The sequence below is a fragment of the Sander vitreus genome, chromosome 17 (assembly GCF_031162955.1).
Source record: "Sander vitreus isolate 19-12246 chromosome 17, sanVit1, whole genome shotgun sequence".
Taxonomy (NCBI): Eukaryota; Metazoa; Chordata; class Actinopteri; order Perciformes; family Percidae; genus Sander; species Sander vitreus.
This window is the reverse complement of record NC_135871.1, coordinates 29,096,890-29,116,099: the sequence shown is the minus strand read 5'-3', so window position 1 is coordinate 29,116,099 and position 19,210 is coordinate 29,096,890. Positions and strand designations below refer to the sequence as shown.

Here is a 19,210-nt window from a genome sequence, read left to right as displayed (position 1 = left end):
GATCTCGTGAGGTTATCGTTGCCCAGGTGTGCATGACGTCAGAGCAAGTCGGGATCAAGTCGGACACAAATCTAACCGGCACGCATTGGGCGGCGATCGCCGGTGATCGATTCTGCGCAGACCTGGTTCATCTCGAACGAGCCTACTGTCACACTGGCACTGGGCTCTCCCTCAGCCATGCCCACTACCCATTCTCCACTCAATCAGTATCAATGTTCACTATCCCCACCCTATTAGCACTCCTCACCTGTTTCTTGTTTAAGCTCGTTAACTCAGCTACAAAAACCCTCTCCAGTCATCATTTATTGTCTGGTCTCGTCACTACATGATTTTGTTTTTCTGTATTTTTGACTTTTGTTGCCCTGACAAAGACCTCCATTAAAGACATTTGACTGTGATTCTGACAGATAACGTATCAAAAATTGAGGAAAGTCAATAGAAAATGAAAGCAATTGATTTATTTTGTGGGTATCCTATATAGGAATCCTGTATTTATGTGAACTTGCTCCTCACAGCTTTGGTGATGTCACTGAACAATGTTAGGTAGATGAACAGGTTGTCCTGGTCTGGATCATTTCTCTTGTCTATTGCTTCTCTTCTTTATTTTGGAATACTCCAAATCTTTCAGTAATTATTTATTGCATATTTTTCTTCCTTCCCCTCCCACTGCTCATATTCTTCCAGGTTGGGACCCTCAAAGCCCTGTCAGCTTCGAACTCAGTTCACGCTGATGAAAAACGACGAATTGTGGCAATGTTGGTCCTGATGCTGCTTATTTAGACGCTGCTGTTCCTGCCAACGATTTTCTGTCTGAAAGAGGGAGACAGATGTGATACTACCATCAACAGCCTTCCTTATGTTTCTATTAGGTTGAGTCCTCTTGCAGACGTAGTTCTGTATGTTTTCATGAGGAAAGGGGCCATAGACAAGCTTTTGGCCTCTGTGTGTTGTTGCAGAATGGACAGCAATGACGCCAGCAGTTCAAAAGTATGAATGAGTCAACTTCATAGGCAGAGAAATAGGGAGAGAGAGAGAAAGGGGTGAAAACAGAAGGAGACATGTAGGCAAATAAAAAAGGATAGAGACAAGAAAGATTCTCTCTTCTACGGATATGGTTTTTAATAAGACAACTAATTGTTGATACAAGGAAGTATTGTCTTTATGCTGTAGGAGTTATGCTTGCTGAGAAATGTTTTTGTAAACTTGCTCTGCTTTTCTGCGATTCATTTAACAAATGTCAATCAAATATGCTGTTATTAGGTTGCTAGTCTAGTTAATGTCTATCATTATTATACTTGGTAACCGGTTGTGACTATGTGAGACAGTTAAAAGATAAAGAGTTTAAAGATGGGCAGATCAAGTAAGAAAGTATAATCACAGTGAAACCCCTATCACTGTTAAAGCCGTAACACACCCCAAAACACACACCTCTAAAAGCCTGAATGTCTTTGACATGTAAGATTTATTATTTGGTGCCCCCCAGTGTTAAAATAAAAAAAGGCCCTGTAACCCCCGGTTACCAGAACCCTGTGAAATAGTTGACTAAACTGTAAGTTAATATAGTGTGGGATCATTTGACATAAAATATGAATAAATAAATAACAAAAAAAAAAAATAATATTTATTTTATTTGACAATATTTACTGTACTTATCTAATTCACTGGGCTAAACCACTCCCAGTTCGTTATGTGAATCACTTTGTGTATATATAACTATATATATATATATATAGATATATATATATAGCGTACATGTTGCTGTTGGGCAACGCTTGGTCGGTTTATGAGCAGGAAAGAAATGGCGTCCTCGTCACAAACTTGCTCAAATTACAGCTAAACAGTAAACTAAGATGTGTTTCTAAAAACATTTAGGAAAGCAATATGCAGTACAATAACATAATCCTGATTCATATTTGATCAGCACCACCCAGTTTGTGCTATGAGCCATGGTTGCACTGAACGTCATTTGTCTTAAACCCGCCCCATATTTGATAAAAGGTTGTGATTGGCTGGCACGTCTCAGGCCGCTGGGACTCTGAATGGGAGGGGGACCACACGTATCTGCCAGAGCAAATTAAACATGGGCACGCAGATTGGGGTTGCAGCAGCAGCTCAGTCAGACGGACCAAGTATGGAGCAGGGACTGGTATCTGGAGAGGCGCCAGTTCACCTCCCGTGCTATGTCGATGGTCCCTTGAGCAAGTCACCGAACCCTCAACTGCTCTGGGTGCCTGTCCATTGCCAGCCCCCTCGCTCTGACATCTCTTCATTTAATGCATGAGTATGGGTCATGTTCCCCTTTGTGTGTATCTATGTAATAACAGAGAAAAACCAAAATAAAATTTCCCTTCGGGATTGGTAAGTATGTCCTGTTCTGCTTGACATTCATCCGGCTCCCAGGCCCTTCGCTTATTCTGATGAAATACGCAAGAGTCCAAAAGCTTTCTTGGTATGGTGTAGTTGCTCTTGGGTTCACTTTGGACAAGGCTACGTTACAGACGGTAGATTGAACAGGAACATTTCCAGTTACAAAAATGATGTCAAGGAGTATCCTTTAAATTGGACTAATATTGAAGATTGGAAGATTTAGGTACAGTATTATTGGAAGCATGTCAAAATGACATATATTTCTTTATGATTGTGTCCATCTTTTTGATGTAGTATACCTACACGTTGGAAATGCCTATCTATTTTTGTTCCTTCTATAACTGTTGCATGTTGTATTCAGGGTATTTCTAAGCAAAGAAGCTTTGCATTTTCAGTACGAATGTTAGACAAGAGCACAATGAAACCAAACACATATTTGATGATGTTATCAACTAGGCTACATCTTGAGGAAAGGGGCCATAGACAAGCTTTTGGCCTTTGTGTGTTGTTGCAGAATGGACAGCAATGACGTCAGCAGTTCAACAGTATGAATGCTGACAGCATGTCCACAGTCAGCTTCATGTAGGCAGAGAAAGAGAGAGAGAGAGAGAGAGAGAGAGAAAGGGGAGAAACAGAAGAAGACATGTAGGTAAATAGAAAGGATAGAGACAACAGATTCTGTCTTCCACTGATATGGTTTCCAATAAGACACCTAACTGTTGATGTAAGCCATCTTTTGTAGGAGTTGGGTCTGCACCAATCACCCTTCTCTTTGCAACTTTGGATCTATCAGCCTCTCCGACACACCTGTGTCATGTTAGAGATGTGCAAAGTATTTTGTTCAGTTTTTTTGGCGAGAACAACTTTAATCGCCATCAAGACACACGGTAGAGTGAACCAAGTTAATACAGTCAAGAGAAAACTGATGTGTGTTTAAAGACCAGCTGGTGTTTACCTGCATAATTTAATACAACTCAAATATGAACAATCACTGTTTGTGCCGTACAAATAATATCACTTATTTGATCTCAATTTGTTTAACTCCAGTTTTGAACTCTTATCAATCAGAGCCCAGACTTAAAATGTATATTTTTTTCTATTTAATAATGATGAGCAACACACTTGCATTTACATGTCTTCATATGGTTTATGCAGTTTATGGTGTCTGTCCATGTATGAGTCTCATATGTCTCTTCATATTGTTCTTGTGGCTAAGTCTTCTACAAACATTGCGACCAAATGGTTTCTCTCCTGTGTGGACTCTTATGTTCTCCTGCATTGTGTTCTTGGAAGTAAATCGACTAATTGATGAATGGACTAATGGTTTCAGCTGTTCTTGTATAAACTGTTGGGAAGTTTAATATATGACAAAAGATTGGATAAACTCTTTATTTGTTTTGTCTGTACCAATTTTTGATCTAATTTATTAAGTCACTACATTTTTTTAGAGAATTCTGTCAACGTAGGAAGTGGCATGAAGAGAAAAAACTAAAAAGTACTTCACATTTGTAACTAAGTACAGATGTTAAGTAAATGTACTTAGTTACATTCCACCACTGACTAAAACCCCAGAGATGTTGTACCGCAGGACTTATGCTGCGTTCACAGACATCGGAAAAACACTTTTCCGAGTGAAAACGTCATCATTCACGTCACTTCCTGTGGTTTCCCAGTTGGTGACGCATTGTTGACAACTGACGTTTGATGGAGGCGACTTTGGTTCACTGAACATATTTCAATGACAATAGACTGTTTATTATGGACAAATGCCTCTGCCAAGAAACATACACAGACATAACATGTTTCAAATTATTCATAAATAGGCCCATGTATAAAGTTTGTTGTCCTGCAGATAACACAAACAAACACCTGTCAATGTGCTGTTTCTATGCTCGTATATGAAAACAGCAACAAATCTTTTGTTATTATGGCCTCCATGTTTTCAGACACCTGATGCTCTAGGCTACGGACAACCGTTGGTGGCAGTCATGCAAAAAGCTGTTATGCCAAACGCCAATATAACAGAAGAAGAACACGCATCCCAGCCATGTGAACGCTGGCAGTCAGAAAACAACGTCATCACGGGGGCGGTCCCTGTTATTCCCAGGTGGCATGAACGCAGCATTGAAGTACTCCGACCTGGTGCCGGATTTCCGGTGTATGACTGTTTTAGAAAAAATAAATAATTAAAAAGTCCAGATGGGATTTGTATTTGATGCATTTAACCAATCATTGTACTTCCACCTACCAATGAAACGAGTTCTAGCCAATCAGATGCAAAGCAGGGCGGTTCTTTGCCGAAAAGCGAGTCTGCTTTGTGGTCGGCACGGTAACACGGCTAAAAGAATGGATGCAAAGCTTATCAAACTTGGAGCATGTAGATACAGCTTTATTTGAGAAAGGAGTTCAAAATATATGGCATGAATAGAGGACAAGAGGAAAAGGGTGGAGACGGGAAGCCCGCAATCGAGTGTTGTTTTTTTCTCCTTAACATTCGCCGACACTCCACTCTGGGCTCCCGTAGCTCCGAATGGGCTCAGCCCTCCCGCCGTGCGTTTGCCATAGAGACACACAAACAACATGGCAGCAACAGCGGCTATTATTAGTTATTTTCTTAACTAGTCGTTTCATTACTTACTTAACCGTAATCTCTGCCATGACCGCTGACCTGACGGAGCACCATGGAGCACAGGAGCTTTGTTGCGGCTCAAAACATCTACTAAATGCCGCTAATACGACCGAACTGTGACGGAGGTCTGTAGAGGCTTAAACAACTAGCAACCACCGCTTTGTAGCACGGAGCTCCTCTTCGATATTTTTTTACCACTGGTTACTACGATGGAGCTTGCTACAGGCGTGCCACATTCATGAGACCATGGGATGTTAATGGAGGTTATTCAGCAACAGGTGAAAATAGGGGAAAGGTTGCGCGACTAAAGTTGAAATTAATTGAACTTTTAGGTGAGGAACGAGAAGTGAATTACCTGTATGTGTGAAAACAGCTTCATCTTACGCATCCGTTTAGTTGTTGTTGAATATATAGCATAATTATATAATTTGTTGAATATATACCATATCCTCACATCCTCCATCACCATCTGGTACGCTGCTAGCACAGCCAAGGACAAGGGCAGACTGCATCAGGACCAAAACCTCACATCACAAGGACAGTTTGTTCCCCTCCGCCACTAGCCTTATTAACAAGGCCCGGAAACCACCCTGACACTCTCCACACCCCCCCTCTGGCTCTACATGCCACTGTACTTAATCTGCCATTACTTAATTCTTACTCTCTTATTTTTAATACATTCTGTGTGTGTGTGTATATATATATATATACATATATTTATACTTTTATTGTTTGTTCTGTTTAACCTGTTTGTTTAACTTATTTTAGAGAATGTGTGACGCGCACCTACAACACCAAAACAAATTCATTGTATGTGTATAAAACGTACTTGGCAATAAAGCTTTTCTGATTCTGATTCTGATAATATAACTTTGTCATTCTTTCAGGGAGGGCAGGCCGCCCCCAAAAAACGATGGCAGGGAAACCACTCAAACCAATATATATTTACATTAAATTGGCATGAATGATCATAATGGTATACATTCCGTGTGTGTGTGTGTGTGTGTGTGTGTGTGTCTGTGTGTGTCTGTGTGTGTCTGTGTGAGTTAAAACAAAATAAATTAGATTAAAATCAGATTTTTTTGTGAAAAAATCTGGGATTTTTTTTTGTTGGCCATATCGCCCAGCCCTACTTCCAGAGTATGTCAGGCAGACGCACAGCTGACAACCATGCAGCTAAACTAATAGATGTGGAAACATCCAGCAAGTTTTGATTCCACTGTAAGATTTTGATATTATTATTGCAATATGTCATCTACATTGACTCATAATTTAAAATATGGTTGGAAGAAGTAAAAATCTATCCAAAACTTTTTACTTTTTAAAAATTGTGACTTTTGTTATTGTGTAATGTAAGAAGGACTTTAACAGTTTTGCCCCCCCACCACAAACACAATTGTTGTGCATACGTTTTTGTACAATATTATAGAAACCTTTTCATGATCAATGCATTGAATTAGTTTGTTTTACTCTTCTATAATTTTGTGTACAGATTATAAACTACAATATATACTATTTGTTTATATTTATTTAATATGAGTTTTATTTTTGGTGTTTTAGTGGGGGGCATGCTAGCTTGTAGGATGTGATGTGGAGCAGTTATTTAGGCATTTTCTTGAAGTTAAATGAAAAGTCTGTTTCTTAACAAAAATGGGAATGTCTGCCTTTGATTAACTCACTGCATTAAAGCAAGGCAGCCATGTTTGGACAGCACATCTCAAACACAGAGGCAATTCAAAGTGTTTTAAAACAATAAGGGAGGATAAAATAAATGAAGATTGAATAATCACACATGCCCGTCGAGTGTGGGCTTATCTGGGTGCCTGCTAACACATTCACTGAGCCAGTTTGTGACAGAGTCAAGAAGTCTGTTAATGTTCACAAGACCAAGAAGATTTGTGTTTTTTGCTTGTATTGTATACATATGTTTTTGTCTTTTTGACGCACAAAGTGCGTCAAAAAAGTGCTATATAAATGAAATCAATTTGAAACTTATGGTCTGGTCTTTCATTTTTAAGAGCTACATAAAAATGTTTGGTTTGATGATACAATTGTAATAGACATAACCATTCTACTACTGTTTGTTTCCAGCAGGTGCAGCCTTTGTAGTCAAACACTGGATAATTAAAGCAAAACTGCATCAAGAATCAGCTTCAAGATACACAGTTGAGTGAACCTAGTTAAAGCTTTAGTGCGTAACTTTTTGATATTAATGAACATCTGTTACATTCAAGCCGTTGCCAAATGAGTTGCTACAAAGCTGATTAAGACTATCAGCTCCACACAACTCTCTCTGTATCTCTCAGTATGACTATGTTCACAAGATTGTGTCGTCCGGTGACTTTCCTGCACAGAAACTCGAGTGAAGATAATGACCTCTTCTGAAGAGTCCATCATCCATCCATCCATCTTCGTCCGCTTATCCGGTATCGGGTCGCGGGGGTAGCAGTTCCAGCAGGGGACCCCAAACTTCCCTTTCCCGAGCCACATTAACCAGCTCCGACTGGGGGATCCCGAGGCGTTCCCAGGCCAGGTTAGAGATATAATCCCTCCACCTAGTCCTGGGTCTTCCCAGGTCCATCATGTTTTTTTAATCCTCCGTGTCCTCTTTGGCTACTAGCAACTGTGTGGAGGAGGGGTGGGGGTGGTGCGCGATCACGGAAGGCTTGTATCATGTGGACGCGCCAACAGTGTTGTTGTCATTAATTAGAATTCCTCATGGGGGAGACAGAAACTACGCACTATACCTTTAATGGAATTTTGTGAAGAGAAAAACTGACTTGTGTTTGAAGACGAGTTTGTGTGTTCCTGCATACTTCAACACAGTTTGTGCAACTTCAGGCACCTTGTATTGGTTTTAACATTCAGCCAAGTTAGTTTGTATTTAGAGTTGATCAGATCCACTTGTTAGTCTTGTTTAGCATTGTTTAGCAGCTAAAGTCTTAGATGTCAGATTTTTTCACGAGCACACAAATGTTAAAATCTCAGGACGTTTCATTTACTGATGTTTATCACCACATTTAAATACATAACGGATTTCTCTTCACACTGGCAGCTACCTGAACTCATGTTTGTGGAAACACTCACAGACTTCATTCTGGTTGTAAAACTGCGATTTTGAAACAACACCGTGATGAGATTATGTCCGATAACAGACATGAACATTTGTGCTGTACGTATATTAAAAACAGAGCATCACGGTACATGATGAAAAATGAAAACTCTTTTCCTGATCACTTGTTTGATCTCAAACAGTTTGACTCCGTCTTTAACCTCCTATCAATCAGAGCCAAGACCTAAAATAGCTATATTTTTTATATTTTATAAATGATAAGCAACACAAATATTCACATTTCTTCATGTGGTTTATGCTGCTTATGGTGTCGGTGCATGTATAATTATTGTATGTACCTGCCTATTTTGATATTGTCTAAATCTTCTCCAACAAACAGCAACTAAATTGTTGCTCTCCTGTATGGACTCTCGTGTGTCTCTTCAGGGTGGTCTTCTGGTAAAATGTTCTCCTACAAACGCTACAACTAAATGGTTTCTCTCCTGTGTGGACTCTCATGTGTTTTTTCAGATTTCTCTTGCAGCTAAATTTCTTCTCACAAAAACTGTAACCAAATGTTTTTTTCTTAAAAAGAAAATACTCAAGTAAAGATCTTGAGTGAATGTACTTAGTTGCATTCCCCCACTGACTGAAGGCCCCAGAGATGTTGTACCGTAACGGTTCAATGTATCAACTTAAAATGTGGTGAGGTATCAGCGTTGTTATCACTTCTTGTTTCTGCTAAAAAATTCAAGTGGTCAAGGCTACATCTTTAAACAGGAAATGTACGTGATATTAAGCTCAGAAGAAGATGGAGATTAATAGTGAATAGGTTTCACGGGTTAGTGTTCGTTAAGACATGGTGAATGTGTCAGGACACATTTTGTTCCAGACGTCAGTGTGTCAAAGTCAGGAACTGAGATCCTGATAAATATATTACAATATGATAGAGGATATTTAAACCTTCAATAAGCTCATCAAAACAGCAAGATCTTAAACAAACAGACTTAACATGCATGTGCTGATTACTACTTGTGGTGTTTTATCAACTAACCCCCCCCCCTCCCTCCAGCACTACTTTATGTTCATGTTCATTTCATCTCTCTTCCTTCGAAGAGGAATAGATTATTATCAACATTCTGCATATTATGTAACTTGACCATATTTATTGTAGACTGTTTGGATGCAGAGGACAAATCATCAGACATTGGTGTAGGGAACTCATTCAGAGTCTTGCAGCTGTCAAAGGTAAATTTTGTGACATCTTATTATATAGATTGTTCAAAAAGGTAAATACACTGTAAATAGTCATGAAAATGAATATGCAACATGTAACAAACAGACAGCTGTGGACTGTACTGTGTTTAAACCAACTATATTTCATTTGGGTTTTTCCCTGTCTTACCTTAAATTGTAAACCTAATGGATATGTGATTGTGTAACAAAGACAGAAAATGTAGTTTCAGAAACCAGCTAAAAATATGAAAACATGCAAAATCAAGTACATTAGCTGAAGGAAAAATGAGAGAAGAAAATGAAATAGAGCATGCACAATTAATGGGAAATTAAACAACAAGAAGTAGAACTACTGTGTAGATATTTCAGGAATGTAGTCCATATATCAAAAACGTGCTTACAAAGGCTATTTCTTACTAATGTTGTATCTATGTATGTATGTATGTATGTATGTTCTGAAACATCATTAATTCACCAAGAGATATTTGGGAAATAATGATAATGACAATAATAATGAGCTTAGATATGCAAAATAGTTTTGTGTGTCGTGAAAATACGATGATTGAGGTTATGTTCTGTAACCCAAGACAGGTTACAGTCATTTACTGATTCAGTTAGAGATGTTTAGTGAAATAAGAAAATTAATCTTTCCACAAAAGATAATGCAGATGGTTTATCAAGTGGATGAATCAGTCTCATCAAAACCAGAGGGCAGAGGGACATTCAACAAGTAGTGGGGCATCAGCACAGAAGACAGGCACAATGTCCTAAACAAATGGACATTAACATTAATCATATTAAATTACTGAAGCACGGACAATGTTCTCTGGCTGCAGTAATGACCTCACATCAGCACGTTAAATATTTCTACTCATCACCAGAACTTGTTGTGCTATCTGAAACTGTAGTATTTGATTAAATATCATAAGCAGATAGGGTAACAAATATTACGATACGATACGGTACAACTTTATTGTCAGCCAAGGCTGAAATTCTTTGTGCATCCCCGGGTCGCTCATAGTAAAAAAAAAAAAAAAAGAGGACATACACATACATACAAGCATACATGAGCTTAATAACAACAACAGACATACATGAAACATTACCACAAATGACATAAACGTCCAAGTAGGAAAAACAAAGAAAACATGTATAACAACAGAAAATGACATGAACATATACACAGACGAGGTCTTGGAGACTTATAACCCTGAATAAATATTCCACTGGATTTAATGTAGCTGTTTTAACAATAGGATAGATTGATGTATGAAGGAGTTTTTTAAGTCTGATGCGATTAAAAGAATGAACACTAAAGCGTCTGTTTGAAGGCAGAAGCTGATATTCTCTGTGCAAAACATGTGAGGAGTCATTTGAAATATTCCTGTCCAGTCTGAGCATACTATTATTGTGAGCGTCCTAAAAGGAGTGTGCTACAGGTAGTCCTATAATCTTTGAGCAATCTGATTGAATAGCTTTGTTTTATTTTTAACTGATAGGCTACTTAGCCACGCAGTACTACAGTAGAGCATGATACTCTGAATTACTGATGTGAAAAACAAAGAAATGATTTGGCTACTAGCTCCAAAGGATCTCAATCTATGAAGAAAATAAACACACTGTTGTATTTTTTTGCAGATAAATTCTATATGAGAAGTCCATGAGAGAGTATTGTCTATCATGACACCCAAATATTTATTATATATTAAGGAAGTTTAATACTGGAAGCAATATACATTTTGTTTTGAATTATTTGATTTGTGAGTATTCTGTATTATGTGTATACTGCATTTGTGAGAAATGAACAATGTTTCACGTCTCTTTTTATAACCTGATCTCCTAAACAGGTTTCACTCTGAAGAATGGAAGATTTCTACGTTAACCACACATCACTGGACATTAGTTATGACTACAACAGCACCTTCAACGACTTTGACGTTGAAAAAATAGTATTCATCATGAATGTTGTGACATGCATAATCATCTGTATTGGACTTCCTTTGACCCTCGTGGCCATCTATGCTCTTTATTCTCTGGTACGTACATTACGACTGAGATCTATTTGTGTAAAGTGTTTGTCTGTAAAGGATCTTGATCTGGGTTGGGGGCCACATGTCAGGGGTGAAGTATTTTAATGACCTATACATTTACAGGAATAATGCACTGCATAGTTAAAATGTAGATTAAGATGATTGGACCCTGCAGTCATATTTGGGAGATGTTCAGAACATGTTTACACCTGCTTTCTTTACTTTAACCAATGTTTTCCTGCAGGTGGGAAAGGATAATGTTGTTCCGATCTACGTCATCAACCTTCTCATTTCTGACCTCGTTCAGCTCTGCTGCATGATCGGTTTTGTGGCAAAACCTGAGGACCGGGATATGATTATGTTTACTATTTACTACTCTAGTCTGATGGCCAGTGTTTGCTTCATGGTGTGCATCGCCCTGGAAAGGTATCTGTCTATCCAGAATGTGTGTAGCTACTTCTGTGTCTGACCATTGTATTACTATATCATTCTGAAGCTGTGTCTTACATCTTGTGTTACAGGTATTTGGTCATCGCCTGCCCACTGTGGTACCGCTTCAGACGAACCATCAAGATCTCCGTGATGGTCTGCTTCCTGGTCTGGATCTTTTCTCTTATCTTTTTCGTCAGTTATGCATTTTGGCCTGTTCAAGCTTTTTCAATCACTTTGCCCATATTTTTCATCCTTCCCCTCCCACTGCTCATATTCTTTCTGGTTGGGACCCTCAAAGCCCTGTCAGCTTCGAACTCACTTCCTGCTGATGAAAAGCGACAAATTGTGGCAATGTTGGTCCTGGTGCTGCTTATTTACACGCTGCTGTTCCTGCCCACAACCCTCATGCTTCTGAAAGACTATGACATGCATGACTTGGCCCTTGAAATCCTGTCTGATGTGTTTCTTAGGTTAAGTCCTCTTACAGACTTAGTTCTTTATGTTTTCATGAGGAAAGGGGCCATAGACAAGCTTTTGGCCTTTGTGTGTTGTTGCAGAATGGACAGCAATGACGCCAGCAGTTCAACAGTATGAATGCTGACAGCATGTCCACAGTCAGCTTCATGTAGGCAGAGAAAGAGAGAGAGAGAGAGAGAGAGAGAGAGAAAGGGGAGAAACAGAAGAAGACATGTAGGTAAATAGAAAGGATAGAGACAACAGATTCTGTCTTCCACTGATATGGTTTCCAATAAGACACCTAATTGTTGATGTAAGCCATCTTTTGTAGGAGTTGGGTCTGCACCAATCACCCTTCTCTTTGCAACTTTGGATCTATCACCCTCTCCGACACACCTGTGTCATGTTAGAGATGTGCAAAGTATTTTGTTCAGTTTTTTTGGCGATAACAACTTTAATCGCCATCAAGACACACGGTAGAGTGAACCAAGTTAATACAGTCAAGAGAAAACTGATGTGTGTTTAAAGACCAGTTGGTGTTTACCTGCATAATTTAATACAACTCAAATATGAACAATCACTGTTTGTGCCGTACAAATAATATCACTTATTTGATCTCAATTTGTTTAACTCCAGTTTTGAACTCTTATCAATCAGAGCCCAGACTTAAAATGTATATTTTTTTCTATTTAATAATGATGAGCAACACACTTGCATTTACATGTCTTCATATGGTTTATGCAGTTTATGGTGTCTGTCCATGTATGAGTCTCATATGTCTCTTCATATTGTTCTTGTGGCTAAGTCTTCTACAAACATTGCGACCAAATGGTTTCTCTCCTGTGTGGACTCTCATGTTCTCCTGCATTGTGTTCTTGGAAGTAAATCGACTAATTGATGAATGGACTAATGGTTTCAGCTGTTCTTGTATAAACTGTTGGGAAGTTTAATATATGACAAAAGATTGGATAAACTCTTTATTTGTTTTGTTTGTACCAATTTTTGATCTAATTTATTAGGTCAATAATTGTTTTAGAAAATTTTTGTCAACTTAGAAAGTTGCACGAAAAGAAAAAACAAAAAAGTAAAGTACAAGTACTTCGCATTTGTAATTGTGTACAGATGTTAAGTAATGTACTTAGTTACATTCCACCACCTACTAAAACCCCAGAGAGGACTTAAAGTACTCCGACCTGGTGCCGGTGTTGTGCTGAAAACAGACTGCCTGCCGAAATACGACTGATCATCACTAGAGGACAATGTTGGTCATGTTGTCCTGGTATCCAAACCAAGAGTAAATAAATTGTTACTAAAAAAGTAACCTGCGTATCACGTTGCATCCTGGTGCCAGATTTCCGGCGTGTGACTATTTTAGAAAAAAATAAATAATTAAAAAGTCCACATGAGATTTGTATTTGATGTGCTGGGTTTAACCAATCATTGTACTTCCACCTACCAATGAAACGAGTTCTAGCCAATCAGATGCAACGAATGCATTTTTTTAGCCGTAACACGGCTAAAAAAATGGATGCAAAGTTTATCAAACTTGGAGCATGTAGATACAGCTTTATTTGAGAAAGGAGTTCAAAATATATGGCATGAATAGAGGACAAAAGGAAAAGGGTGGAGACGGGAAGCCGTTCAGCACATAGTGGAACTCCAGTGGATGGCCACTGTGTAAAAAGCTATCTGAAGACCAAACTGCCTTGACAGAGCAGTCTGTTTGGAATCAGCATGGCAGGTATTTAAACACACATGGTCTGGCCCCAGAGTTTAGACATCTATATGAACACAACATCCAGCAAGTTTTGATTCCACTGTAAGATTTTGATATTATTATTGCAATATGTCATCTACATTGACTCATAATTTAAAATATGGTTGGAAGAAAACTGTGACTTTTATTATTTTGTAATGTAAGAAGGACTTTAACAGTTTCGCCCCCCCCCCCACCACTAACCCACTTGTTGTGCATATGTTTTTGTACAATAGTATAGAAACCTGTTCATGATCAATGCATTGAACTAATTTAGTTTGATTTACTCTTGTATAATTTTGTGTACAGATAATAAACTACAATATATACTATTTGTTTATATTTATTTTGAGTTTGAGTTTTATTTTTTGTGTTTTAGTGGGGGGCATGCTAGCTTGTAGGATGTGATGTGGAGCAGTTATTTAGGCATTTTCTTGAAGTTAAATGAAAAGTCTGTTTCTTAACAAAAATGGGAATGTCTGCCTTTGATTAACTCACTGCATTAAAGCAAGGCATGGCAGCCATGTTTGGACAGCACATCTCAAACACAGAGGCAATTCAAAGTGTTTTAAAACAATAAGGGAGGATAAAATAAATGAAGATTAAATAATCATTTTTAAATTAGATTAAATAATGTTTCCAGTCAGGATGCTTTCTATTGCTCCTCTGTAAAAAATAATAACTTGGCAGGGGACTTTTGCTTTCTTAAGTTTCCTTAACTATCGGTTTCCAAACTTTGAACACTGATAATAAGATCTGTGAATCATCCTTGTAATGCTGAATAACAGCAGAACAGCAATAATACTGTAGGTACCTAGTCATAGAGATGGTATTTGGTGTGCATGTGTCGACAGAGTTCTCAAGAAAAACCAAAGTCAAATAGAGTGTGGGCTTATCTGGGTGCCTGCTACTCAACTTCCTGTTTTGTAACGTAAATTACGTGAATTCTTTGAAATGATCACAAACCGTTAACACCGCATTCCGTGGTGGTGGCAAGGAATGTGTGTGGCCACCACGGAAAACAACACCAATGTAAAGTCAATGAGAAGAAGACGTAGCATTAAGGGCGACTACGGTAGCGAGTAGTATGAAAGTCCGAAAATCCGCATAGGGAGGTTGGTTGGGTTGGTGAATGGGTCAAACAACACAGGACTTTCACCCAGGAGACCGGGGATCGTGTCCCGCGTGTCACGTTTCCTAAACCCAACCGTCGCTTTCTTCTTTAACTAAACCCTACCGTCCCGTCCCGTCAAAAAGTGCTATATAAATGAAATCAATTTGAAACTTATGGTCTGGTCTTTCATTTTTAAGAGCTACATAAAAATGTTTGGTATGACGACTTTGTTTTGCTTTATGTTCTTTGAACTGTTCTTTGTAGTCAAACACTGGATAATTAAAGCATCACTGAAATGTTGTTGAAATAATGTGAAATATACATAGATTTAATTTAGTTTTATCGTAATAGACCAAAACACCTATCTTAAATGTAACTGTGCATTAACATCTACAATTATACAATTTATTACAGAAAACCTCTTCTAAAACAGAGAACCAAAGATGACTCAGATCTTTCATGTCTTGCGTTATGTAACACTCTTAAGAGTGACGCTGCGTACTTGCCAGAGATGTTCACAAGTCATTTGTTGCAAGTCCAAGTCAAGTCTCAAGTCTTTGAGCTCAAGTCCAAGTCAAGTCTCAAGTCTTTGAGGGGCAAGTTCAAGTCAAGTCTCAAGTATTTGAGCTCGAGTCCAAGTCAAGTCTCAAGTCTTTGAGGGGCAAGTTCAAGTCAAGTCTCAAGTCTTTTGCCACACGTCCAAGTCAAGTCTCAAGTCTCTGGCCATCTGATCTGTCCCTAACACTGTATTGTTAAATCTTATGAATGTCCTGTACCTACCATCCATACAGTACAGTATCAAAATCAGTTGTAGGATAACTTCATGGGGTCTACTTAACACATCCCTCTAGACCTCGGACCTGGTGAAATATTAACCTAAGTCTGTCACATCATATGGATAAAACTATAAAGATATAATTTGCCTGTTCCCAGCATTAGTACAACACTTAGCGATAGTTAGCTTGTTACCTGTGATGATATATGCTAAATGTAACGTCTCTTTCACTCTGTCTAATGTCAAAGTGGAAGTCAAGAGAAAAGTGGCAGCGCCACACCAGTTACAGAACAACATGCATCTCAGTGTCAGTCCAAATTACGCACATTAAGCAGTATGAACTCACTGATGTAATGCCATTTATTTTCTAAGTGTTAGTAGGCTCAGTGAAACTGAGTCTAGCGCGAGGGAGACCCGACTCAGAGGAGGAGAGGTTAGTGAGGCCAGCGTCTCCACGGCAGGTGACAGTGCGCACGGATCCGCTGCGCCACGCATGGATGAAATAATGAAATAGTAAATAGGACTACAGTAACAGAAATATGTGCAGAATTAAGACAGTCAAGACGGCCCAGTGTTTGGTGGACAGGGTACACCTTGTGCCTACAAATCATCCACGGGATCAATTACGCATCACATGAGTTTGCCCCCCCGACACAGCGTTTGTTCCTGGGGAGATGGATCCGTGCGTCCCGCCTCCTGTGCGCCATGGATGTCTTAGCCTCAGCAACCACTAACTATAAGATACAATTTGCCTGTTCCCAGCATTAGCACAACACTTTGCGATGGTTAGCTCGTTACCTGTGACGATATATGCTAAATGTAACGTCTCTTTTCACATTAGTGTGTGAGTGACTGACCCATTTAAGTGCGTTTTGAGATGCTGATGAAGTCCGACGTTGTTGATCCGGTATCATTTATCTTGGTGCCACACACTTTGCATGTAGCTTTTAGCTTACTGCCGCTGTTTACCAAGTTATTGAAAGCAAAACTAATGACAAAAGGCACAACTCCGGGAGGATTTGGTGTCGCCATCGGCAATGCATTTTTTGATATGTGAGTGCGCACACATAGGCGCATGCGTTACGTTGCACATTATGGCAAAGGGCAGGGGACATACAGCTCGTCATACGTTTCCCCGTATATGCGCCAATAAAAGAAAATAGAAATACATGAATACTTGATTTTCACAACACTTGAATACAACACTTGATTTTAAAAAGCAATAATTGCATGAAAACAGGTTGTTGACGAGTCTCGAAGCTCGAGTCCAAGTCAAGTCTGAAGTCTTTTGGGTCGAGTCCGAGTCAAGTCTGAAGTCAGCTGTTTGTGTGACTTCAGTGCGACTGGAGTCCGAGTCTCCGACTCGAGTCCCCTCTGGGTCCGACTCGAGTCTCTGGTACTTTCTGGATGAAGCAGGAAACGTCTGGTTGATAACCAAAGTACCCACATTGAACATCAATAAGTGTTCAATGTGGTTATTTGTTCTTTGCACATAGAAACATATTTCCTTTGTTCTGGTAAATGGCACAATCTTTATTTACAGCACTTGATGCTAAACGTTCATACGGTTCCTAGAGTGTGTTTTAATGTGCTTTATTTCTCGAGACTAGTAGTAGAAAGGTATGTCATGAATGCAGAAGTTGGGCTGCAGGCTCCCAAAGGTGCAGTCAGACGTGGCCATAGCACAGCGGCCGCAGTGGCAGCTCAAAGCCACGGGGTAGGTGACGGTCGGGTCCACGCCGGGAGAACAGTCAGGGAGCTTAAAGGTCTTGAAGTAGAAGTCCTGGTACATGCACACATTCTGGTACACGTTGCTGAACGGTATCTTAAAGACAGGGTCCTGGAAGAGAGCACACTTAGTGGGAAGTCATGGAAGACAACATGTTGATATTCATTTCCTTTTTTATTTTCTTGGTTTATGTTTATTTTTTGCTTTTTTAATTGATTCTTGATCTGATTCTTTTTATTCCACATTCCTATTCAGTCACATGTTTATTATTCATTGTATCACTTAATACTACCTCATATCTGTCTTATTCTTATATCTTATTTTATTTTAGCTGTGGTTATATTTTGAATTGTTTAAATTGCTCTTTAAAGGTGCTGTAGTTTATAAGGGTTCATCCTTCAAAATGAAATCCGTACTACCTTGGTGAAGCAGTGGCCGCTGCAGATGGTTGTTTCCACTAGGTGACACTTTGGACAGCCCTCCTTCTCCAGAGACACCGTCTGGTTGATGAGCTGGCAGGACGGAAGCAGGAAGGCCGCTGGAAATGGAAGGTGAGATGGGAATGGGAGTGAGAGATTTTCATGTAGGGGGAGAAAAGTCCAGTCAGTGGTCATCTAGTCTCGCATTGCAAGACCTTCCTCCATGGCACGAGGAGGGTTTGGCTAGTCCACACAGCATTCCGGGATGGGAGAAAAATGTGCTCTGGTTTATTGGCATTTCTTTAAACCAATCACAATCGACTTGGGTGGCGCTAAGCGCCGGGCGGAGCATTGGTGCCTCTGCAAAATAGCCTCTAGAAGGAACTTGTTTTGGTGGAACGTGTGTACGTTCAAAAGTAATTTTAGTCGTGCAACAGAAAACTCAGATTGGACAGATAGTCTAGCAGCTGTCTGGATTTACCCTGCAGAGATCTGAGGAGCAGTTAACCATAGTCCTCACAAATCCACCAGAGGTTAGAATTACAACACAAAGACAGAGGAAGGTAACGGACATCCAGCTAAAAAGAGGTACATCCGGCGAAATTTCCGGCGGCACCGGAGCAATCCCAGAAGTGGAACGTCGTGGATATAGACTAGTGGTCACCAAAAAGATGTTGATAAAGTTCAAAGATTTGAAGTACAATACAATTCTAAATGATTTAGCCGTTATAACTACATATGTCGGATTGTTTTATTTACCTGCAGGAGCCAGGGGCCAAATTGAAGATGAGGCTCCCAGAAACAAAGTCAACATCAAGGGGAACGTCACTCTTCTGACCTGTATAGCCATCATCCTGCAGGAGACAAAGTGGGTGAGTTACATCGATAACTGCAGTTCTCACGGCCTCTTTGAAAGCGTCAAAAACACACAAACAATCCTAATCCTCCTGTTGTCCTCGGGTCAAATTTGACCCATTTTCAGAAATTTGGGTTTCTTTCAAACAAAGTGTCCAAAAAAATAACGTGGATGGTTCCATACAACGCTCTTAACAAGTTAAATAAATGATCAGTTCACTACTTTCATTGAATTTCAGTGTTTTAGTCAATTTTATAGCATTTGATGAAAAAACTATTGATAAAAGAACTTTGAAAAAAGTGACAAAATGTCAAAAAAGTGAAAGAAATTTAAAAACATTGACAAAAATGTCAAAAAAA

General features: G+C 39.3%; 2 protein-coding genes across 2 annotated transcripts; one reads left to right on the top strand and one right to left on the bottom strand.

Annotated features, from left to right (window-relative positions):
• Positions 1-9,233: 9,233 nt before the first annotated feature.
• LOC144532764 (G-protein coupled receptor 68-like) lies at positions 9,234-14,273 on the top strand. The gene is made up of 4 exons (XM_078273699.1): positions 9,234-9,296; positions 11,132-11,320; positions 11,559-11,740; positions 11,836-14,273. Exons 2-4 carry the CDS (start codon positions 11,147-11,149, stop codon positions 12,338-12,340), a joined length of 861 nt encoding a protein of 286 aa, XP_078129825.1. The 5' UTR covers positions 9,234-9,296; positions 11,132-11,146; the 3' UTR covers positions 12,341-14,273.
• A 3,180-nt stretch (positions 14,274-17,453) lies between these two features.
• On the bottom strand, positions 17,454-18,848 carry lhb (luteinizing hormone subunit beta). Its single transcript, XM_078273700.1, has 3 exons — positions 18,755-18,848; positions 17,996-18,114; positions 17,454-17,687 (listed from the first exon to the last, which is right to left on the bottom strand). Exons 1-3 carry the CDS (start codon positions 18,846-18,848, stop codon positions 17,454-17,456), a joined length of 447 nt encoding a protein of 148 aa, XP_078129826.1.
• Between the last annotated feature and the right edge of the window lie 362 nt (positions 18,849-19,210).

Coding starts and splice junctions, on each gene's coding strand:
- LOC144532764 (XM_078273699.1), top strand. CDS start 11,147: ATGGAAGATTTCTACGTTAACCACACATCACTGGACATTAGTTATGAC. Junction 11,321..11,558: donor TCTATGCTCTTTATTCTCTG/GTACGTACATTA, acceptor GTTTTCCTGCAG/GTGGGAAAGGATAATGTTGT. Junction 11,741..11,835: donor GTGTGCATCGCCCTGGAAAG/GTATCTGTCTAT, acceptor CTTGTGTTACAG/GTATTTGGTCATCGCCTGCC.
- lhb (XM_078273700.1), bottom strand. CDS start 18,848: ATGATGGCTATACAGGTCAGAAGAGTGACGTTCCCCTTGATGTTGACT. Junction 18,115..18,754: donor TTGGCCCCTGGCTCCTGCAG/GTAAATAAAACA, acceptor TTCCATTTCCAG/CGGCCTTCCTGCTTCCGTCC. Junction 17,688..17,995: donor GCGGCCACTGCTTCACCAAG/GTAGTACGGATT, acceptor GCTCTCTTCCAG/GACCCTGTCTTTAAGATACC.